Source organism: Dipodomys ordii, unplaced genomic scaffold (genome assembly GCF_000151885.1).
Source record: "Dipodomys ordii isolate 6190 unplaced genomic scaffold, Dord_2.0 Scaffold56, whole genome shotgun sequence".
NCBI classification, from domain to species: domain Eukaryota; kingdom Metazoa; phylum Chordata; class Mammalia; order Rodentia; family Heteromyidae; genus Dipodomys; species Dipodomys ordii.
Genome location: NW_012267272.1, coordinates 5,029,336 through 5,053,545, shown reverse-complemented (window position 1 = coordinate 5,053,545; position 24,210 = coordinate 5,029,336). Strand labels below are relative to the sequence as shown.

At 38.9% G+C, this 24,210-nt stretch overlaps 1 protein-coding gene across 1 annotated transcript in view; it reads left to right on the top strand.

Annotated features, from left to right (window-relative positions):
- The window catches only part of Dgki (diacylglycerol kinase, iota), a 423,919-nt gene that overhangs the window by 285,442 nt on the left and 114,267 nt on the right, over positions 1 to 24,210 (top strand). Inside the window, exon 23 of the mRNA XM_013021551.1 lies at positions 19,801 to 19,901. Within this exon, the coding sequence (XP_012877005.1) occupies positions 19,801 to 19,901 (101 nt within the window). The remainder of the gene's footprint in view (positions 1 to 19,800; positions 19,902 to 24,210) is intronic.

Genomic DNA, 24,210 nt, shown 5'->3' with positions numbered 1-24,210 from the left:
CCAGCACATTTATATGACTACCACCTTTACCAGGAAACACATCGGTTCATCACCCTGAGAATTCTACCTTACAATCTATCCATTTTTCTCTCAGTGCCAACTCTGCCAACTACTGATCACCAGAGACATGGAACCACACAATTTGCAGCCCATTTTATCTGCTTTCTTGACTCACCACAACATCTTTGACATTTATCTCTGCTGTTGCACGAATGTGTCATTTGTTGACTTTTATTGCTGAGCTATATTTATTCATTATGTGGATATTCCCGTGTTTATGCATCCACCTGCTGCAAGCCATCTGGACCTTTTCCAGCTGTGATTGTGAGTGGAGCTGTTCTAAACATTGAAGAACAGGTTTTATATAAATAAAACTTTTTTTGCATAGAGATGTCCAATGATTCTAGTACTACTGTTTGTTGAAAAGACTATTTTATTCTATTTTCAGTTTTGCAAAAATCAAAATCAAAATCACACTCACACACAGATATCTTATGAATTTCTAGAGTCTATTTTGTGTTGTGTTCTATTTGTTGATGATTTTGTGTTTTACAATCAAATGAGGTTATTTCCACAGATTTATTCTTCATTCTCAAACTTGTCTTATTATATACACTCTTCGAATCAACTATCTCTTCTGAAAAATACTACTAAGATTTTAACTGAAATTGTGTTGGGTCTGTAGACCAATTTAGAAAATGTATGCATTTTTAGTGTGTTAAAACTTCCTACTCATGAATTCTGTATGTTTCTCCATTTACTGATTTTTTTTCTCAATCATTTAGTAGTTTTCATTAAGCAAATTTGTATATGCTTTCTTAGATCTGGCCTTATTTCCTTCTTTTTTTAGGCATCTAAAAATACCTGCTTTGAATTTCTCTTTGATAGTATAAAGATGTGTGTTTATCTTCTATGCTGTAGTTGGCTCAGTCTTCTCTTTTGTTCTTGTTTGGTTGTGTTACTCAGAATTTTCTACACATAAAACACATCTGTGAGTTGGAGTAGTTCTCTTTCTTATGTGCATGCCTGGTTTTTCTTTCTTTTGCCATATTTCCACCGCTAGGATGTCTAGAAGAGGTCGAACAGAGTGGAAAGAATGGGCATCCTTACCTCTGATGTTAGAGGGAAATTTTTTCTTTGTCACCATTATATTGATTGTTAGTTGTATATCTATCAAAGTAATTTACCAAGATACCTGGAAATTATCAACATATTATTTGTTCTTGAAATGTTTGTTGGAATTTGACAGTATAACCAGGTGGAGTTCACAATTTTTCCTCCCTACTATCTTAACTATACGTATAATTCTTAGGAATTACTTAAGTAGCCAACTAGCTTACATTGGCTGCGTTTGGTGATTTGTAAAATAGGAGCATGGTGTTTATGAGGAATGTATCCTTTTTGCCTCAGTGGGTAGCTAATGTGTGCAGAATTGGCAATAGTATTTTCTCATCTTTTAATATCTATGGCATCTCTAATGATAGCACGCTCTCTCTCTCTTTCTCTCCCCTATCCCATAGTAACAATTTGTATCATTTTCAGATTTGTTAGCCTCGGTTAGATAATTATCAATTTTATTGATTCTTTTTAAGACCTGGCTTTTGGCTTCAGTGGTTTTTTTTCAGGTGTTTTTCTGTTTGCAATTTGATTGATGTCTGCCTTTTGTTAGTTCCTTCTTTTGCCTGCTTTGAGTTTATTTTGTTGATCTTTTTTTCCCCCAGATCTTTAAGGTCAAAGTTACTCATTTGCTTTTGCAGGCAATTGGCTTAGCTGAGATCAGGCCACAAATCTGAGCAATCTTTGCAGACATGTGGCAATACTATTAGCTTTGTTTGAATTGCCTTGCTGTGATCTTTTATATGCTTGGTGTGTTCACACTATCCACCAGCAGGGGACTGGGCAGGGTCTTCCCTGTATTTCAGTTTTGAAATCATGATATTTAGGATTACTTTCATATATCTCCAACCCAGAGACAACTGCCTCCACCCTCATTAGTAAACATCTGTATGTTTTGTTTTTTTGAGCTTCTCCCTACCTTTGATTATTCCTTAGACTTTCTGGCTTTGTTTGCGTGTTTGGTGGTACTGGGGCTTGAACTCGGAGCTTTGTGTTGGTCAAGTATTCTACAACTTGAGCTACATCCTTAGCCCAATTTGGCTTTATTTTTCAGTTAGGACCTTGGAGTTTTTACCAAGGGCTGATCTTGGACCATGATCCTCTGACTTTTCTGTGTAGCTTGGATTATAGGCATGTACCATCTCATATGGTCTTAATTGCTGGTTTTCCATTTGACCTTCAGTGGGAAAACTATAGGTTTAGTTACTTCCCTCTGTCATACACTTCTCATAACGTTGGTTGTTTCCAGTGATAGAAAGATAAAGGGAAGCAATGGTAGTGAAAACATCCCTGATTTCTGATGTCAGTAATTTGAGACATCTGAAAGCCTTTGCCACCATGACCAGCATGGGGAAACGGATCAAGTGCTGAGATGTGAGAAACAAGTAAAGGAGAAGTGAAGGAGGAAAGACAGAGAGCTTTCCTGGTGTCTCAGCATTTCAGGGGCTTTCTTTGATGAACTCAGCCCATAGCCTAGGAATTCTGCCAGAGTTCCCCCTGCTTGCGCCTAAGCTCCATTCAGGCTGTGTGCTGCCATCCAGGCTGGGATCTTACAGAGGAAGGGAGGCAGCAGCGGGTCTCAACCGCAGTGGGGTGGGGTTTCACAAACTGCTTTCTGTCTCCATTCTGCTCTTGTTTACTTTCCACACTTCTCAGCGAGCTACTTTACACATCCTATCTGGGTTTTTATTCTATCTGAGGAGAAAGAACTTGCCATGCTCTGACCCCGAGCTTCTGATGCTCTCCAAGCAGGGGACCAGAGTCCTGCACCTACTGCACTACTCAGCAATCCCAGGGCTAAACTCAGCGAAGTAACTCTGCAGAGACCAGAGCATTTAACTGCCATCAGGGTAGGATGTTACATGGCATACCCATCCTGTATGGCAGACACAATTTAAACATAAGTAGGGTATGTCCTAATGCCAAATTGCATGAGTTTCTACGTAACCTTAGGGAAGGCAGAGTTCAACCTATATCCATGGGGAAACGTGTAAATTGTACTGTTTGGCCTACTTGAATGTATAAATTGTCCTAATTGTCCTACCTGAGTAGGATTCAGAATTCCAAAATCGTTTTCAGTAAATGAAGGCTCCTTGGTAAAGGAAGAAAGCAAACTGATTTTTACTGCAACAGCTGAGTCCTACAAAAAGCAAAGGAAATAGCTTTTAATATGCCAGTTTTTGTTTAAGGTTCTGTTTGGGGTTGTTTAAAAAGTAAAGATACAGGTTGAGAACCTTCAATCTTCATGATTGAAGTGAACAAATGAGCCCCAGGTTATTGAACATAGGCATGCCTCTGGCCCAGGAGGTAAACTCGTGGGTTCTTTGAGGAGACTGCTAACACTGTAATTCTCTTCTCCAGCTAGTTACCTCAAAGTTTCTGTTCTAACAAATATTCTTTACATGTGTGCAATATGTTATGAAAGGTCTTGTTTTATTTGATATTGACCCTCTAATTGGAAAATACAACTTGATGTGTATTATTCAGAATGCTTTTCCTTTCTTCCTTGTAAACTCCCATCCACCACAATCTAAATCTATCAGGAAGTAAAAAATAACAACAACAAAGCCCACTGCCAAAGTAGATACCTGCATGGCTGCCTTTGTAAGCCACGAAGCTTTCCCCCGAAGGAGCCTGGATATCCACCAGACCTCGTCTGATTCCATGATTAAAGCTCCTAGTGCCAAACAGGCAAACAATCCCGAGCACCTGGGAATGAATGGCCCAGTTGAGCTTTCAAAAGTGTGCTCCATGTGTGCTCACATGGAGGGGTATTAAACTATCCGGATTCAGACTTGTAGCTTATACGAAATCAGTACTATAATCACTTGCTATGAAGCCCTATCTGGCTTATAGATTATAATTTTTTAGTAGCTGTTTAGGATTCAAAAACTAGTGTTGAGGATGCCAAAAGGGCTAAACACTTTATTGTCATTCCTGTGTCCTTTGCTTTTATTAGATCCCTATGTGATGATATCTCAGATTATAGGGATTTCTTTTTAATTTTCTGCATTTCCAGGTTGGTTTTTTAATGAATACTCATTACTTTTGTAAAAGTTAAAAAAAAGCAAAATGACTTTTTACAAGAATAGTGAAGAATTTGTATGTTCATAGAACTAAAAGAAATATTTAAGCCCTGAACCAGATTGTGAAACATACACAGACTCCCAAAGACAAAGCTATAATTTACTCTCTTCTAAGTGAAAGAATCTGCTAAGCTTTGCCCATGTTCAACTCTTTCTTCTTCTCTTTCCCCAAAACTATCCTACTGGTGACTTCATTTCCATTGTCCACAGATTCCTGACTGTTGGTCATCTATCATTCTTTCTTTTTCTCTTTTGCCACTCTTCTCTGCTGTTGCCATAAACAAATGCACGGAATGGAAAATCCCACAGGAAACTGAGAAGAGTTGCTTTTTATTCCTCCCCTACTAGTTTCCAATCTGAAGCCTCAATTGCAACTTAGATAATAGAATCATTTTGTACTGTGGTGCTCTGTGAGTTGTCCCAGTAAATTCCTGTTTCTGCCTGAGTTTCATTCCACACAGGGAGGTCTTAGGAACATAAAGAAGAGCAGCAGGATGGAGCACAGGTCTCTGATTGGAGCCACAGGATGGAACACAAATCTCTGATTGGACCATTCCCTTTACCTCTGTTAATGTCTTTGCATTTTTGAGCAGCCAACAGAGCCAGCCCTGTGTTTGTCTGGGCAGCACTGATTGTGTTGAAACCACAGTAGACTCTTGGGATTCCCATCATCTCTGAAGTTCTTTCTATGTTTAATTTCAGAGTACAACCCTGTGAGAATTTCCCCAGGAGGCTCTATGGCACAAAATATGCATGGCTTATTATGGGACAAGCAGAGTTGTCCTTGGTCCTGGTTATTGAATGGGAGTCTAGATCTTGTCTTGCCAAAGTAAACTCAACGTTTTACTGCCTGCAAGAATCTGGGTAACAGTTACTTACATGATCCTAAGCATGTTGCATTGTAATCAGCTTAACACCCCAATAAATCCACTAAATAACAATTGTTATTCTCATTCCATCGATGAGAAGATTAGAACAAGAAGTGGTAAGATACCTTTGCTTGTTAACATACTGTATAAATTGACAAAGTTCAGATTAAAAGTCAAGGCCCTCTACTTTGAAGAAAGCATTTAGGTCACTCTCTTCATTTTCCTGTGTGCATGATTTATATCTTCTAATCAAACCCCGTTATGTAAACTTTCCAAAGCAAATTGAGAATCTGAATAGCTTAGAATTCAATTTTGAACATTTCCAATGTGTGCATCTTCAGCGTTACAGGTTTGAAGTTCAAGTGTTATCATGAGGGGGAAAAAAAATCCAGAATGACACCCAGTTAAAAATAAATCCTAGCACAGCTAAAGAATTTACAATGTCTTTTAGAAGTGTTAGCAGTGGAGTTCTGTCTGAAACAGCCTTATCAGAAAGGTCTGTGCCTGTCTCTCCATGGGGTGATCATTCCGTGTTCTTCTTATAGCAAAGGTCAGCCCAGAGCCCAACACCTAGCACACTTATATAACAGCACCAAGCATTAAAGACTCCCTCAACATTTGGAATTATATCTTGTTGCTTTTAAAATTTATTTTTATGGATGAATTATTCATGTCTGAGTAGGTGTGTAGGAACAGCCTTACCACTCAGCACTTTCTGCAGAGTAAAAGGTCACTTCAAAAGTAACTTTGTTGGTGTGCCTGTGTGAGGGATGGGCAGTCATTGTCAAGGTGAGATCTGAGGCTTAGCGGGAAAGCTTGAAAGAGGAGAGGTTCCCTGTAGCATAAGCTCCAGATGTTCTGGGGGTGAGGAAAAAAGAAAGGAGAAGAATTTGTTTTTTAAAAAAAACAAAAATAAACAAATGAAAATCATCAGACCTTAGAAATGAACAGTCAATAAATCCAAAGTCATTGTTTAGATTTTTCTATGTTGTTAAGATTTTTGGAAAAGAAAATGGAAGTTAAGAGTCTATATATCCAAACCATGAATATCAAGCTGGCAAAGATGGTTTCTTTTCCCCCCTAGCTTGGAAGGGAAACGATTAGATTGCTTTCCTTCTACCATTAAATATAAAAAAAATTGTATTGTAGTGAAATGAGTGAATTCTTTTCAGTGCCTTAGGACAAAGTGCCTCAGGACTGAGCTTCAAGTCTGAGAGGAAAATGCAGTCAAGGTTGGTTTCTCAGCCGTGTCTCCTTGGCTTAGATAGGGCTATATTCTCCATGTTTTCATTTGGCCTTCTCTCTGTTCATATCTCCAGCCAAATTCCTTCCTTTGTACACATAAAGTGTGTGCCAGTTCCGAGGCATGACACTCAGGGCTTAGGTACTATCCCTTAGCTTTGATGTTCAAGGCTGATGCTTTACCATTTGAACCACAGCTCTACTTTGAGAGTTTTTGTTTTGGGGTGTTTTTTTTTTTGGTGTTTCATTGGAGATAAGAGTCTCAAGGTGGCTCCAAACTAAAATCCTCAGATCTCAACCACTGGCACCTGGTGAAATTCCCTCTTCTTTACAAGGACAGTAATCTGATTGTATTGGGGTCACCCTAGTGATTTCTTTTAACTTAATTATGTCACTAAAGATGTTATCCTCAAATACAGTCATGTCATTAAGCTCTGTGGGTTAAAATTTCAACATACCAGTTTTGGGGGAACACAACACAGTGCAAACCAGCATGATACTAAATACATTTGACTGAATTTCCATTGTGTGTATGTGTGTGTGTGTGTGCACACACATTACCATTTGTGTGAATATTGACCTTTGCTTGTAACAGTTGTCTTAATAATTTAATCTTGAAAATTTTTATTTTTACAGAGTATACAGGAAGTTGAAGAAAATTGCCCTGTAGTTATAATTAGATTTCCAATATTAGTTTTATGGAATACAGTAAGGTTGTTGACCTCTTTGGCTCAGAATTTATTTTCTATAAAAGCAAGTGGCTGGGCAATATGTTCTTAAATTTTTTACTTCAATTCGGAAATCCAAAGCATTATCATAATAAAAGACTACAGAAACACAAACAGTATAAGTAGAAAGAGGTAATTTTGTTGGTCCTCATAAATAAAAGATGTACTTACAAATGGTTACTTTACCCAGGAAACAAATTCTTTAGATTGTTGTTAATGGATTTACTGACTTTAGAGGAGAAAAAAAGAAGCATTTCAGGATTGACTTTAATGCTGTAATAATAACCTATTATTTTCTGATGCAGAGTGGGAAGAACAGATCAACAGCAAAGAAATCTAGACGTTTGTTTTAAGTATTTCAGGAGTGTGTTTATGTTGGCTTACTTTGCTGCAGTGGCAGTGAATTGCAAGATACATTTCATTTGTGAGTTTCAATTTAATTATACCAATTCAATTGCGCTTTCTTCGTCTGTCATAACACGCTGAAACACTTCCATGAAATGAAAAGAATATATTTTAAAAGGCATAAAAAGTAAACCCTTGTTGATTCTGTATTTAATTAATCCCTAGAACACATCAACACTTTTTATGTCAGAAAATGAAAATCTGAAAATGAGTTCTATGGGTTCCAAAGTTCTGACTAACACATTTGACTAAAATAGAAGAATTATGAATGGAACAAAAATGCCAAAGCTTTGTCTTACAGAGACTTACAGTTCCCTTGATTTACTTATAATTGATTGCTTATATCTTCCTGTTCTCAGGAGAGATGAATTTATATCTTCTGATTAAGATGTAGGATATCTTTTGGCCTAATGGTGTTTTGTCACCGATGCAAAGTTAAACACTTGTGTATTTCCTGGAGAGAACATTATTAACTTACAAATACATTAGGATTCTTCCCATGTAGAAATGGAGTCTACTTTATGTGAGAGAACAGAAAGCCATGGAAAGCCACACTAATGGCCAAATCTTGACATATAGATTGTGGGAAACAAACAACCACCAACCATCTAACAGCCATGTTTGTTTCTACTCCATGACTACTTTGTATATTTTGACTAACTGCTTTGGTTTGGTGTTTTTAACCTCTAAAAAATCTAAATTCTTGATTCTGTTCCTTATAGGTGAACCAAGTGTTCTCATTTAAAACTTGCTATTTTTTATGAAGTACTTCTTTCTCAAAACAATTGTTTCAGTGTTAAGCAGAGACACTCACTCCAGTCCCACTGTGGAGCTCATCAGTGCACCGAGGAGCTAGAAGAAGGGCAAACAGGATAGCATCTGTAAGCCCAGCTCCAGTGTTCTTCCTGACACTTCTATAAGGCTGCACCTAGTTTTGCCTGTGAACTACCAAAAATGATCACTTCCTCCACATTCCTTCTCAGTATTCTTTTTTAAACAAAACCAGTTTGTCAATTGAAAATAAAAGCAGGATCCTTAAAACCATCTGAGAGAATAATAATACAGGTGAACATTTTGAGCACTGTAAATATCGTAAGGTATCTTTATCTTTTGGATAAACAGATATTAAAACCTAGGGATCAACACATGTCCCTCTTTGGGCACAGGAGATCTAGAGTTGTTCTGATGGCTTGAGAGCCCTAATTTCCAATTATGTCTAATGGCACAAGCCACAGGCTCCTTCTTCCGCTGGAAGTAATGATAAATGGGTTTTCCTCAAGACTGAGCAGCAGAAGAACCCTGTGTGCAGCACTGTGCAGGCCACAGTGCTAAAAGTACCGCAGATTAGCATTTTATGACAGGGTCTTAAATCCTTTTTAATAACAAGGAAGCTATCATTACATGAATTTGCTTCTTGCTATGGAAGTGACTCTCAATTTTGGTGATAGAAGATATGGATTGAATTTGTGTGTATGCATGCGGATGCCAGGGCTTGAACTTAGGAATTCACACTCTTATTCTATTTTTGCTCATGGAGTGGTACTCTACCACTTGAGCCATTCTTCCAGCTTTGGTTTTTGATGGTTAATGGGAGATGGAATCTCAGGGACTTTTCAACCAAGGCTGGCTTTGAACTGAAATCCCCCATGTCCTCAGCCTCCTGAGTAGCTACGATTATAGGCTTGGGCTACCCAGGCCCAGCAAGGGATTGCATTCTTTATTTGCCTCCTTCCCCAATGTATCTTCATGCCAGTGCTCTGAATGTGTGGATTTTGCTACAAAAAGTCATACTCCCTCTAACTTGAAATTCCTCTATTCTTGCTTCTGCTTTGTCTTTTATCTGCATTGGTCTAACTTATACTCTTTGAGCATGGAAACATATGCACAAAGCTTAAGGGAGGACTTGAAGACATTTTTCTTAGAGATTGAAATCTCTAGTTGTCAACTGAATAAACAGAAGGGAAGGAGACTCCATTCAATGACAAGTAGGAATACTTTTCCATTTGTAGTAAGCAGAGGCCAACCAAAGAATTGACTCCATCCATGAAGGTAACACCACAGAGTGATAGGTGAACATTAAGAGTATTTGAGATGTTGGTTTTAGTCCACGGAGTTGATTTTTTTCCTTTTGTAAATTTCTAAGTTGAAAAACAGCATCTTCAAGTAGTTGTACACGGGATTGCAATTCAACACAACAATTTATGAGTACAATGTGTCTCGCTCAGTGTCACCCCTTTCATTGCTCTCTCCTTTCCTCCGAACCAACTCCTACTGGCTGGTTCCCATTCTGACCATGGATACACATCACAGGCCATACATGATTGCATGTGGTGAGGAATGTAGGCAGTTGTCATAAAAACATTCTTTTCCCATAACAATATGGAGAATGGTCAATAACACGGTTGAATACCTGCCTCTTATGTAACATAACTTGTGGAAGATAGGAGAAAGCCAGAGTTGGGTGTTTATGTCCCTGGAGAGTTTATGGTTTACCTGGTAGAAGGAAGCAAATCAGCATATGTGTTATGATCACATTACATTTTAAATACTGTGTGGTGTGATGAATTTTTCAGATATAGGGGCCTAGACAATCAAGGTATGAGATTGAAGCTCAGTCTGTGATTCAGTGGAAGGAACAGAGATACTTTTACAGCTCCTCAGGAGAGAATGAATTGCAAGGGAAAGAAAGAAGGTATGATTGGAGCAGGACATAGTAGCTCATGCCTATAATCCTATCTACTCTGGAGGCTGAGATTGAGAATTGGGCTTCAAAGCCATCCAGGGTAAAAAAAAAAAAAAAAGCCCATCAGACTCTTTTTTTGTTGTTGTTGGTCGTGGGGCTTGAACTCTGGGCCTGGGCGCTGTCCCTGAACTGTTCAGCTCAAGGCAAGCACTGTACCACCTGAGCCACAGTGCCACTTCCAGTTTTATGGTGGTTTATTGGAGATGAGAGTCTCACAGACTTTCCTGCCCAGGCTGGCTTTGAACCATGATCCTCAGATCTCAGCCTCTTGAGTAGCTAGGATTACAATCATGAGCCACCGGCACCCAGCTCCCATCAGATGCTTATCTCCCCTTGTTCACCAAAAAGCCTAAAGTGGAGATGTAGTTCAAGTGGTAGAATGCCAGCCTGGAGCAAAACAAGTAAGGGAGAATATCTAGGCCCTGAGTTCAAACCCCCAGTAGAGGGGTAGGGTTAGGAAGGGTGGAAGAAGAAGGAACTACTTATTAGAAGTATAGTTGAAGTATTTTGAACTGAAATCGAAGAGAAAAGAGCTTCTGGGAGCAGAGTTAAACCCGGGAGTGGAATGTTGCCACACATGAACTGAACATGTGAAGTCAAGGGAAAAGAGAAAGCAAAGATGGTGATGCAGCTTATGGAGAGGGCGCTTTGAGGGCCTGTGGCTATTGGGGGTGGCTCCAAGAGGAATGTTTCCAGAATGGTCTGAAGGGGTCAAGAATAATTGGACATTCACTGACACACATTACATACACACACATATACATACATACATACATACACACACACACACACACACAAGGTCATGAGTATGTGAGCTATCAGTCAGGTTTCTTGACCTTGAAACTAAAAATGATGAGTTTGTTCTACTTGTCTAGAAACCTGGCAAGTTCACGGAGTAAAGACTCCATTGTTTTTAACCTTTGTTTCCCCTTCACGTGCCTTAAACAGGATACTGAGCAGAACAGCCTGTGATGACCACGTGGCCACTCACCGAATAGCATCATCATGTATCACATATTCCAAAGGCATCAGGATTTATTACACATTTCCATAGAAGCACGAAATCATTAATTACATTATGTATGTGAAGATCTCCAGAAAAATCTAAATACTCAGTTTTATTTCAATCCCTAGTCTCAAAAGTTCCTTGATGTATTGTTCTTATTGTCTGTTTTTAATCCATTAGCCATCAAGTGCGCACTTTATTTCTTTAACTTGGATTTAGCTTTTATACTTAGAGTTTGTACACTGATTTGCCATTAGTCGTTGTGACTGATGAGCTCAGTGACTTCAAACCTAATACTCACCAAAGTAGCAGTACAGAGAGCCAATAGTTCACACTTATAATCCTAGCTACTTAGGAGACTGACATCTGAGGGTTACAGTTCAAAGCCAGCCTGAGAAGGAAAGTCGGTGAGACTTATCTCCAAGAAACTACTTCAGAAAAAGCCAGAAGTGGTGCTGTGACTCAAGTGGTAGAGCACTAGTCTTGATCATAAAGAGGCTCATGGACAGCACCCAGGCTCTGAGTTCAAGCCCCAGGACTGGCAAGGAAAAAAAAGAGCGAGAAAGCAACAATGTGGATGGAGAGCTGATTGATTTTTTTAGGGGCAGTTTTCAGTTGCTTACAGCAGTTTGAACATAGACTGTACCACATCCATTTTTAAATGCTTCTATAATTTTACAGGAAAATATGGTAGAAGAGCTGTGCTGGAAATTAGTAAACTATAACAGCATATTAGCCATCTCAGCAATGTAGGTCTTAGAGACTAAGAGTTGCTGGCTTTCTATCAAGAAAGAATTAACAGCGCATAAAGATTTCCCCAGAAAAATGTCAGGTAGTTAGAACATGTGACACCCTATTGCTAAGGTGATTTTGGTTTATTCTTCTCAAGACTCAAAAACTTGCTATAAGATTTATTTATATTCCTGAGGCATTATTCTCTGCAGCAGGCAGAAGACAACTGAATTATAAGTGTTCTGTTTGACTTTGACAGGTGTCAAAAACTCATTTTAAATTTCTTTTCAGAAACCTTGATTCCATTTGGTTTTATTGATATCATATGTTATGTTTTATTTATAACATAGCCTCCCTCCTTGGCTATGTAGGGGTTATTTTCAGTGGCAGCTCAAAAATGTAAATTTCAACCATTTCTAAGAAGTTGCTAAAAGAAGTTTTTGGAGTATAATTATATCTAAATAAGGCTCAACCTATAGCTGATGTGAGAATGTACTGATATGTAGGGTTTAAGTTTATTTAATTGATGAGCTAGTAGTCCTGAAATGGATTGTTATCATTTTGGGTAAGGACATCTACTAGATATAAGTCCTTTCTTTTCTCCTTTGTTTTGTGGGAATCCTGCTAGAGGTAAATGCAAGAGAATGAGAATCCATCTAGATAGATTTCCTTTTTCAGAAATCACAGTACAGAAATGGACAGCTCAACCAGAGTTCCCTCTGGGGCTCACAAAGAAAAGTCACTAGACAGTAGCTCAGATCCAAATTGTACCCAAGCCCCAGAGCTAGGTAAAAATCATATAGGAATTTGACTTGCTCACTTTTTGTTTACCCAGCAGTCCATAGACATTTCTTGTCAGCAAACATGGGCGAAGTGCTGTTCTCAGTGCTGGAGTTGCAAAGAGAGTCTTTCATGTCAGGAATTCACAAAAGCAATTAGTATTTGAATCATAGTTTGTTCATAACTTAAGGGTCAATCCCAGTGATTATTAAGGATTCATTAGAAACATATTTTATTGCATCTGCATTATGATTAGGATCTCACATTCGTGTTTCCTGGAAGAACTTTAGACACATTTTTATTGTTATTAAGTCATACCCAGAGGAAAAAAGATGGAGTTGTGATGTATTTATATCTTGCAAAGAAAAACCAACCTCCCCTCCTAACAAATGTCTGGCGAAATTAGGATTCCTCATGAAACCCAATAAATCTACCTAGTGAATGTTATAATGAGCATGTCTTATACTGAACCACTGATATTTTAAAAGATATTTGCACAATGTAGAATAATTCTGTAACTTTAAGGCTCTTTTTGCAATATGAAGGATTTGTATTCTTAGTATCTTCAAGAAAAATATCTGGCCAACTCCAGTTGCATTCTTATCCAGCAGAAAAATGGCTACATAACTCTAAATTCTTTTTTTCTTTTTCTTTTTATTGTGAAAATACTGTACAGAGGGGTTACAATTACATGAGCAAGATAGTGAGTACATTTCTTATCAAGTATTGTAGCCTCCTCCTTTGTTTACCCTTCCCATCTCTTCCCATCCTCCCTCCCCCCCACCTAATCCTCCCCCCACCCCAAGTTGTAAAGTTCGTTTTTGACTTGACAACTTGTACTTCTCATTGTTGCAACAGGTCCACCTGTATCCTTATTTAAACGACTTGTTTTTCCCCTTCCCCTCCACAAATTATACCGACATCAAATACAGTGAAAGCGTGGGTTATACTGTGGGGGAGGGACATACAAAGCAACAAAGAAATAATCTTATAATTGCGTTAGAAACAAATGCATGAAAGAAAAAAAACATTTAAAGTACATATCTTAGGGTTCATTTTCCTGACATCACCCTATCTGGCCTTTTCTGCTTGACTCAGACATATATTAGATATTGCAAATAAGGGAAACCATGGGACCTATGTTTCTTTGAGCCTGGCTTACTTCACTTAATATAATTTTTTCCAAGTCTTTCCATTTCCTAACAAATGGGGCAGTGTCATTCTTCCTGATGTTGATCATTAGAGCTTCAACTCTAGTTTCAGGTGTTCTTATGTAGTACTCAATTTTTTAAAATTAGGGCTAGCCTAGTGATAAAACACTTGTATAGTGAGTGTATGTGAGAGGTTCTAGTCTCATCATCATCTTAAAAAAATTGACTTTTGTAGAAAGTGAGGAAGCACTAAGATTCAATAATAGTAACAATGCAAAATAATGTTTTTGAAGATTTCATATTTACCAGGAATATAGTCATTGTCATATGTGCGTCTTCTCATTCAGTACACAAATTCCTACTATTCTTCCCATTGCAGGTTGGTCTTTAGAGTTCACAAGATCAAGTGTACATTCATTGGTACAGGTTGAATTGGAACTAAAACTTTTTTTCTGATTATACATCTTTACCCACTTTGCTGTATTATCTGAATATGAGAGGGCACTGTTCCCTGGGTATTCATGCTTTTCAGTGAGAGAAGGAATGGGGTTGTCAGAATATGATGTGAGGTATGTGTGTCTCTCCTTCCTCCACAAAGACAGCAGACCTTGTCAGGAGATCCAATGGGAGCCTAAGCTTTCCATTTGGCTGAGAGAAACTCTGCTAAGAAAGTTGATCTAATAGGGAGGTGGGGAGAATAAGAAGATAAGGGAGGTATTGAGTTGAATGGGTTGTGATTCTACCCAGGGACAATTTGAAGGAATCACGGAGAACAGCCTCTATGAAAGAGAAGTGTGTAGTTAAGAATGAGGTGTAAACCAAATGGACGTGAGTGCTCAGGGGTGAGAGAGGCAGGATGATTCCAGGACAACAGGTGCTCACTCTGTGGAGAAGGAAAACAATGGCTTCCAGGTTGTTAGAAGCCCTGGAGAGCGCCCTCACTCTGTGTGATCTGGGGTAGGGACATTTGGGAATGGAGTCCAGAGCCACAAAGTTCTGCTGTATGTAGGGAGCTCAGATGTGGGGTCGCAGAAGACATGAGTGAGAAGGGACTGGGTTGAAGCCACAGAAGGAAGCCCACAGATTGCTGAATCTCTTCCAGGAGAGATGAGAGGCTTCATGGAAGTCAGTATGCCAATAGCCTGAGGTGGATACTTGGCTGGGAGGCAGTTTTATTTTCACTCAGGTTGTTAGTGTCTTCTCTGCTCTACTAACTTCCCAGCAAAATGTAATTTTAGAAAACTAATGGTGATGCTATTCCCCAGACTCTAAAGAATAGCTTTGTCATCATCCACCTTTAGCCAACCATTAATGGGACACTAATGCATTTTGACATGAGGGGACAGGATTGAATTCCTTGGCTTTCATTTAATCGCTGTACTTTTTCTCTCCCTCGACCCCCCATATTTTAGCTGTCTGTTTTTGTGTCAGTAGCTGGCTTTGTAAGAGACAAGGTGGGAGAAGAGCCAGGGGCATGACAGGTCACCAGCCAGACCACTTTCTCCAGTTCCCTGTCAGCATTGTCTTCGACCATCCAAGTGTGTGCGCTCAGCTGTCCCCAATATCTGACAGCAGCGGATAACAAGTTGTTGGCAGAGAGAAGTTTTTGGGATAATTAATGATATTAGCTAATGTCTGTGGGGCATTTACGATGTGTCAGGCAATTTTCCAAAGCAGGTCACATGTCCTGACTTACTGAATTCTCATACTATCCCTGTGAGCCGGATACTATTATTGTCTGCATTTTACTTGCGAGGAAGCTCAAGCACCGAGTTTCCTAATTAACCAGCAACTACAAGAACTTCAAATCCAGTCAATCTAATTTGGAGTCTGAGTTCTTTTATTCACTTTTTAAAGTGAGAATGTAATTTTATTCAAAGAGGACACCCAAGTCGCATACATTTTAATTTTTAAAAGCGTGTGACTAGACATATTAAAATTTTGAGCTACCTTTTTTCTTGGTGAGATTTTTTTATTTGTATTGCATTGATTTATCCATGATTATTACAAAATTGAAACTCTCTGATCAAGAAGAAGACATGTTTACTTGAATACTCAATCCCTACTGCTTTTTTTTTTAACTTCAGAAGGTTGTACAAGGTGATTACACATTAACATATCCATCTGCCATCCCTTCGATTATTCTTCCCTCTGTTTCTTCTCCCCAGGCCTATTTCGTATTTCCCAATTCTTTTATCACATATGCACATGGAGTGTTTTGGATATAGTTTTCCTCTGTTCTGCTTTTCACTCATGGTTTGTTGCTTTGCCTCGTTCACATTAGACTTCACAGGAGAACGCCATGTTTAGGGATGGGCTCCAACTGTGGTAACTTTGGATAGAAAACAAAAACAGTGGGCAGCTTAGTCAGAAAACACTGGTTTAAGAAAGATGCTAATACTAGGGTAGGGAAGCTGGATAGGTTGTAGGGTATTGTATTTTATTTTATTTGGTTGGTCATGGGGCTTGAACTCAGGGCCTGGGCACTGTTCCTGAGTTTTTTTTGCTGAAGGATAGCACTCACTCTGCTATTTGAGCCACAGCTCCACTTCTGGTTTTCTGGTGGTTCACTGGAGATAAGAGTCTCACAGACTTTTCTGCCTGGGCTGGTTTTGAACTGCATTCCTCAGAGCTCAGCCTCCTGAGTAGCTAGGATTATAGGTGTGAGCCACTAGTACATGGCTTTATTATGTATTAAGAGGAGAGCTGACAGCAAGAAGTGGGCAGATTGGTAAGAATGTGAAGTGCTAGTTAGCAAGTTTCCATTTTTCCTTTTTTGGCTTAGCTGATCATTCCAGAGAATAAGTAAATAACATGTGAATTAATTGGGGATCTAAAATTCTCTACATAAATGACAGGCTCTAAGTTATGTGGCTGATATGTCCTGGAAGCCCAGAAGACTGCTGAGACAGAGGCCAATGCTTGGGCAGCAGCATTGTGTAGGGTGGAGTCAGAAGGCAGCAGCGAGAACCATGGAGGCAGAAGTGGACAGGGAGTGGGTATTGCTGATTTTGAGAAAGGTGATTCACGTGGGGTAACCTCAAAGGCAGGGGAGAACAGGGACTGGTCAACATCCTTCTCTGATTCCTCTTTCCCACCTGAAAACTCGCTCTATAGTGAAGTCTCCAGTCTCGTAACCCCCAGCCCACAGGAAAAGATTAAAGTTCAATGCCATCAGTTATGTCGATGTTTGGAAGAAGCTTCCTTCCTATCTGCTACATTTGTAAAAACATATTTGCTAATTTCAATCTTTGTAAATCAACTTGAGTCAATTTTGGAAAGTCCGAGATCAGACGCCCTTATTTTGAAGATAAGTGTCTGGTTAGAACCGTCTGTGTTCATGTTGTTAAATTCTACAAATTGCTCCTGACCACTCACATCTAATATTTAGCACTTTATTTTGCCATAATTCTTACCATTTCATTTAGATTGGCATGCTTTAAAATAAACTATTTCTCTAAAAATGAAAATACTCAATGCAAATTAACTCTCAGCTCCTACCACAGAGAGATAATCACTTGGAACAGCTTGGTGAACATTTCTCCAGACATTTCCCTTATGTATATAAACTCTTAAATTGTACAATTTACATATATAAATTTCCGTGATAGGTTTTTCACTTTATGTTTTAGCCAGACTTCCCTCTAAATAAATATGCATCTACACGTTCTTTTATGGTATCTGCCTCATGTTCTTTTTTTACTATTTTTATTGATTTATTGTACAAAGAGGTTTAATTCCAGTGGTCATGTTATGAATACAATGCATCTTGGCCAATGTCACTTACTTCTTCCATTGTTTATTGATAAAGAACAATCTTAGCACTCTATAGAGATGGTCTGACCCTGCTAATCATCTGGTTTTCTGACTTTGCTGCTTAAATTCATGACATTCTTGGCATTTGTTTGTGGGCTAGGGAGTCTCAGCTTCTTAAAGGGACATTGTATAAATGTGGAGGATAAAACCGATAGGAGTAGAGACTGAACCCCTGCTTCCAAATCTGCCAGTCCATTGCTCCATGACCATGACCTTAAAATTATTCTACCTTTCTAAACCTCTCTTTGAAATGTTATGTATGCACGATACTTACCGTCTGCTAACTAAGTTATAAATGAGAGCTCCCAGCCTCTCATCACAGCTTATGTAGACTAGGTAAGTTTTATTCCTCTGCAACTCATCCACAAGGAGAGCTGTACCAATGCAGAGGAGATGGCCCACAAACACACTTTGTACACTTTGACTGATGGCCCAGCACAGCCCCTGAACATGTCTTCCTGTTACCCCCATCCACAGCTGTCTCTGTGAATTCCTCATTGGCTTGTTTTTAATTCAGGGAATCATAGACAGTTCTACTGTCAATGATATTACTTTGAATTTGTGTATTTACAATTACATTGTAAATTATTAATTAAAATGTGTGCATGTATGAGAGCAAGAGAAACTTTGCATCTATATTTATAGCTGTATTTGTTATTTTTAAGAAAGTAGAGTTGAAGTCTATAAAGAGGCAGGTACTATACTTTGCTCTGAAATGAAATTTTGCATAGTGGTGTTATGTTTTTCCACTCACTTATTCAGGTACATGAAATGAAATGATATGTGTCCTCTCTTTTTCTTCCTTTTTCTGTTTCTCTCTCTCCCTTTTTATACATTGCTTCTTCTTTCTATCCATTCTTTCCTTTCCCTTTCTCCTTTCTTCTATCCTTCCTCTTTCTGTTCCCTTCTCTCGCATTGCTGACATATTACCATGTAACATAAAAATGAACAAAAACATCAATCCTCTGGTAAAGAAAATTTTCTCAACCAATAAAGTTTAAGGATAAAGTAGCATTCAAAGAGAAATAGGAGGGTTGGAAAGGTGGCTCAGTGGTAGAGCGCTTGCCTTGCATGCATGAAGCCCTGTGTTCGATTCCTCAGTACCACATAAGCAGAAAAGACTGGAAGTGGCGCTGTAGCTCTAGTGGTAAAGCACTCGCCTTGAGCTGAAGAGCACAGGGACAACAACCAGGCCCAGAGTTCAGGCCCATGACCAAGAGAGAGAGAGAGAGAGAGAAAGAGAGAGAGAAAAGTAGGAATTGCATTCTGTTAATATATTGAAGAAATACTGTGGCCCAGAGTGGGAAGTGATGAAAAATAAAATCATTTCATTCAACTCATGCCTAGGATTCAGCTGCTTTGAAAATGGGATTTAAGAAGAAACTGAGGGAATCTAGTTATAGAAATTCTGGAGTTGAGTGAGATACTCTAAGTTTAGTTCTTTCCCCTTTAATTTTTATGATGTGTTCTGAACCAGGTTGGATTGATTTAAGCTGAGTAATATACTTCATCCTCTTACTAATGAAAATACAATATCTCTAATTTTTCTTCATTTTTGGATGTTCAGAGACATCTTCATTGGCAGCATTTGTAACATGCTTCATTGAAACTAATCTATAGGGGAGTGCTATTTCAATATTACTCCTAGCAATTTTGGATTCTTAGTCTGTAGCTTTAGCTGATTTGTTTCTGTTTCTTCTGATGGTTAGGCCACCATTAAACCAGGCTTGACGACTCTAGACTTATTTACTATAGTTCTTTGTTAACTCCAGTCCACTTCTCACTATTTCAGGTTAGGTATCTCTAATTCATATATATCAAAATACATGATCTCATTAAAAAATTTTAAAAGAAATGAATAGCAACTATGTATAAGTTGTCTCCAATGGGTATTCTTTTTCTTTTTGCTTGTGACCATGTTCTTACCTAAATTCTGGAATTATGTGGTTTCTAGGGAAGCATTCTCTTGACCATTGCTGTGTTCCAGCAAACGACCCACAACTATGGATGGAGTGTGAATTTTTATTCTAAGCCAGAAGACACACTGTTGTCCCAAGTCCTTCCAGGTACATGACTCCCAATCCCACGCTCCTTTGTATCTGACCACATGATTCTTGTTTTCGCAGTCCCCAGTCTGTCCCAGATCGCCTGAGGATCCGGGTGAACAAAATCAGTTTACAAGACTATGAAGGATTCCACTACGACAAGGAGAAACTTCGGGAAGCTTGTAAGTTTCAAGTGCCTGTCAAATTTCATGTGATCAACCTGCCTGCAGCATCTTGATCAACCTTGATTAGAGAGGTAGATTCATTTGGCCTTGTGCTTGAAAATGTGGTTCAAGAAGCAAAGAGAAAGGGAGGCACATGGGAACATTAGTATATGGGCTGAATGAAAAGGGAGCTGAGAAGGAAAGAAGAATACAGTCATTCTGCTGTGGACATGGAGGCTGGAGCTCTCGGTGTATGCACTGCTTTTATCTCAGCTTCATCTATGAAGGGCAAAGCAGAAAGCTGGTGGTACAACATGTAGTAACAGTGATATTCAGGAGATTTTGTGCCAACAGAGGTCTCTTCCTGGAGCCTGTGTTGGCACATAGTTCTGTCACTCTTAGGTAGCTCTGGAAAAGCTGCCCACAAAAGGTACAGCCATCATTTCAAGCTATTATGCTGGTGTATCATTCAAAGCAAAGCCCCATCTCATGATGGTAGGTTGACTGATTGATAATGAAAGGCCACTGTTGCTGAAATCTCAAATGCTACCTTTTCTATGTATCCCTTTGAACACACAGCTTAATTGTCAGTTTGCCTCACTGATCATTATTTATCGGATCTTGTTTACATTCTGGCCCCTATTTAATATCCATTTCTATATCATAGACCAGAAGAAATTAAAATCCTGGATGATCTAGATATTAACATTATGCATTTCTTCTAACTTGTGGATGCCCATAGTCAGAGAATAATCATAGATCAAAGAAGGTAAGAAAGATGTGATTACAGCAGAACAGGGCTACCAGGAAGGAAGGAGTTGTACATAAATCAAAGATTCACTCATTTAAACCTCATATGGGCCAAAGTGCACCTGATAGAAGCAGAAGAGGCAATGAGTTAAAGTAGTCAGGAATGCAGTAGTGCCAGTGTTTGATTTCTGGATTCTGATTCCAGAGTCTCATCATGTAGGGAAATCTGGAAATACAAGGGATGTCTACTTATGTACAGAGAATTTGCTGTCTGGAGTTGGCAGTGAGTAAAGATCCTTCGCCCTGGTGGCCCCATGATTGAATTTTTCTGGAAAGTTCTGTGCAAAAGTGTCAGTTTCTCAGTTCTCTCTCCGCTTCAATTTCTGCTACCCTTTGGGGTGTTTTCCTTTTGTTTCTTGTCCTCCTTCACTTCTGTCCTTCACCTCTATCTCATTCCTCTGGTTGGAAAGTGTGAGCTGAAGAAGAGGAAGAGCCCAAATCTCTGCCTTTCTTCCTTCTTTGAACAACATATTACATTTTCTAATGTGAATGAGCTGGTTGTAGGTGGCACATTAGCACAGCACCTAATTTAGCACACAGAATGAGAACATGGATTTTGATGTAGCTATGAAGTAAACTAAGACTTTCAGGAAATACTAATTATAGAAAAAGCAGCATGTATGTCGTTTTTTGTTTCCAAACAATAAGCAACAGATAACAGAGCACAAGTAATATATTCCAGCCTACCATCGACTCTGAAAAGGAGTCGATGATGAGAGGAGGAACAGACACATTGGAGAGTTTGGGGCTTATCTGTGGCTCTCCGTTATCTGTTCCATTTTGTCTGTGGCCCTGTCTCCACCATTCCCTGAGGTAATTCAACTTCTTACAGGAAGACGACATTTCCCAGCAACTGCTTTATTTATTTGATCTTAATAAAACTTCCATAGGAGGAAACTTCTTAAATTCAGAGAAGTGGCTGATATAAATGGCCCAATATAAATTTGTTGAGGACAAATAAGCACTCCAAAGGGGGTAATAAGTGGTCAGTCTAAAGATATGAATCTGGAGGAAACAATATTGTCATTTGTACATGAGAGTTGCCGATTCAGACATTCTTCTTTTAATATATGATGCCAATGCTTCTCTCCAGTGGTTGTTCAGCAAAATTTGACCTTTGAGGTTACAGATTTTTCCTTACCCTCTCTCTTTTGCCCGGACTACAAATTCATAGGAAGGCTGACAGCTCAAATTAAATAGAAGAGCAGAAGCCAGTTCAAGTCCCTATGTGAGCTGCATGCCAAAAAAGATGTTCTTTCAGAAGCATTAATTAATTAAGTTCCCAGAACACATCTAGATAAGAGGATGCCCAGGCATACACTCTGACCTGTGTCCCACAAGAACAAAGAAGTGTGTCCTCTCAGGCCATTTAGTTGTTGTCAACCATGTCTGAACTAGAGTTGTGTGTTGTGTGTTACTGGGTTTCTTTTTCTTTGTGGCATACCCTAAGAGTTTATTCAAGTATAATGTGGCTGTTTGCCACGGCCATTTGCTCCATTGCTGCTCATGTGTCTGGCTTGTTACTCATATCAGATGTACGTAAGCTTGGGTGGTGGTTGTGTGGCAACTGTAATGTGGGGCTCCCTGATAATTCAAGATAGCAGCCCCTTTGATTGCTTTCCTTAGTTCATTATACAGAAAGATGACTGCACTGTTTGAAATATCCCCAACCCCACTTCTATCAAGTACCATCTTCCCCAGGGACATCCCCTAACTGAGCAGCAAGACAGGGCAAGAGCTTTGACAATCTCTCTTTCCACTCTTCTGGATAAACTTCACAATGACTTACCTAGAGTTTCCCTCACTGACTGCAATTTGTCAGCCCTTGTGTTAATGGATGTGATGTACAGGAGGGAAAAGTCTATTCCAGGAAAAAGGCAGAATGTAAAGACAAAGTGTGTGTGTGTGTGCACATTACAGATAAATATCAAACTGGATCTCTAATAACGATGACAGAAAATCATGACCATCGACTGAATAAACTATAGAAGTAGGTCATTACTAGAGCAAGCAATCATCAAATCTAGCAAAGGATATTCAACTTTTGAAACTCTGTTATAGCTCCAAAAGATATTCATTAGGATGGCATATGCTTGAATATATAAACTTTTCAAAATTTGTCTTTGTTTTCTGCAAGAAGAGAAAGTTAAGCTTCATTTTGCTTCTGACATTAGCTGACTCTGCTCTTTGGATTGACTGGTAATTCGTAAGAGTCTAGGGACTAAAACACAAGTAGTTAAAATCAGTTTGGACTCAACTGAAAATAGGTGTACTCTATAAAGATAGGTGGACCTGCCATCAATTGTACATGAACGTAGTGGTCACCAGTGCTTTTATGTCCATTATCTTACTATAAGGAAAGTTGTCTGGATGCATGTAATGTACAGTCTCCATTTCTTTATTCTGTTGGTTGAGAAGAATGAGAATAGGATTGTTTATGAGTCATTAGAGCTCTTAGGCATTTACACTTACGGAAGTTCCTTGATAAGCAATTTAGTAGAAAAACGTCAAAGCTATTTGTTTTTGATCTTAGTTGCTGCCTTGGCAAAGTAATGTCATTTCTCTGATGATCACGTCGTTCATCTCTCAAATAGGGTGTGGAAGGTTAAATGTAAGCTAAGATCTGAACCCTCCGGTGCTCCTGTGGGCCCATGACCCTGCTCTCCCACGGTGGAAGCAGTGAGGATCGTGGTGGCAGTTGTTCAAGGCTCTGCTGTCACCTGTCATGTACCCATCGCAGATCAGGACAGCCAAGTCCACAGTAGGCTGGCTTTTTTCAAACTGCACCCTCCATCACCTCCGAATCTCTTTCTTTACTTCAACAATAGAATTCAACTGTAGAATTAAAAAATATATAGTTATCTTGTGGCAGATTAGTTCTAGGCCCACTGTGAATACATACCTAATTACACAGATTCTCTATATAATCTATGCAGGTTATTTCAGATGTAACTTGAACACAAACTCCCAGATATTTAAAATCATCTAGCAATTACTTATGATACCAAATATAATGTAAATGTAATGCAGATGATTATTATGCTGAATTTTAAATGGGATAATGGCAAGACAAATAGTACATGTCAGTACATAAAAAAAATCCATTCTGGGGAATTAAAAAATTGTTAATTTACCTCTGTAGAACATTGTTCAACTACTATGAATTTTTAGAAATACTTTGATATTTGAATTCATGAAGAGAATTCACCCATTGTTGAAGTTAGCACATTCATGACCCAGTCAGCTCTCCGTAGTGCCATCAGCTGAAGATGTAACTTTACAAACACACACATTCTTTGGGAAGACACTTCATATCCAGGCAACAAGCACTTGGTTAAGTTGGCATTTGCCACCACTTTCAATTTTCTGCTTTTTCCCTTCCCTGCTCTGTTCTTTGGGAGTCTAACACCTGCAAAATGGAGAAGATAGATCCCTGGAGTTTTCCTTGTTCTCGCTTTCCACATTTGGCTTCAATTCAATTTGACAAATACATAAAGGTGGTAGAGCAATTCAATCA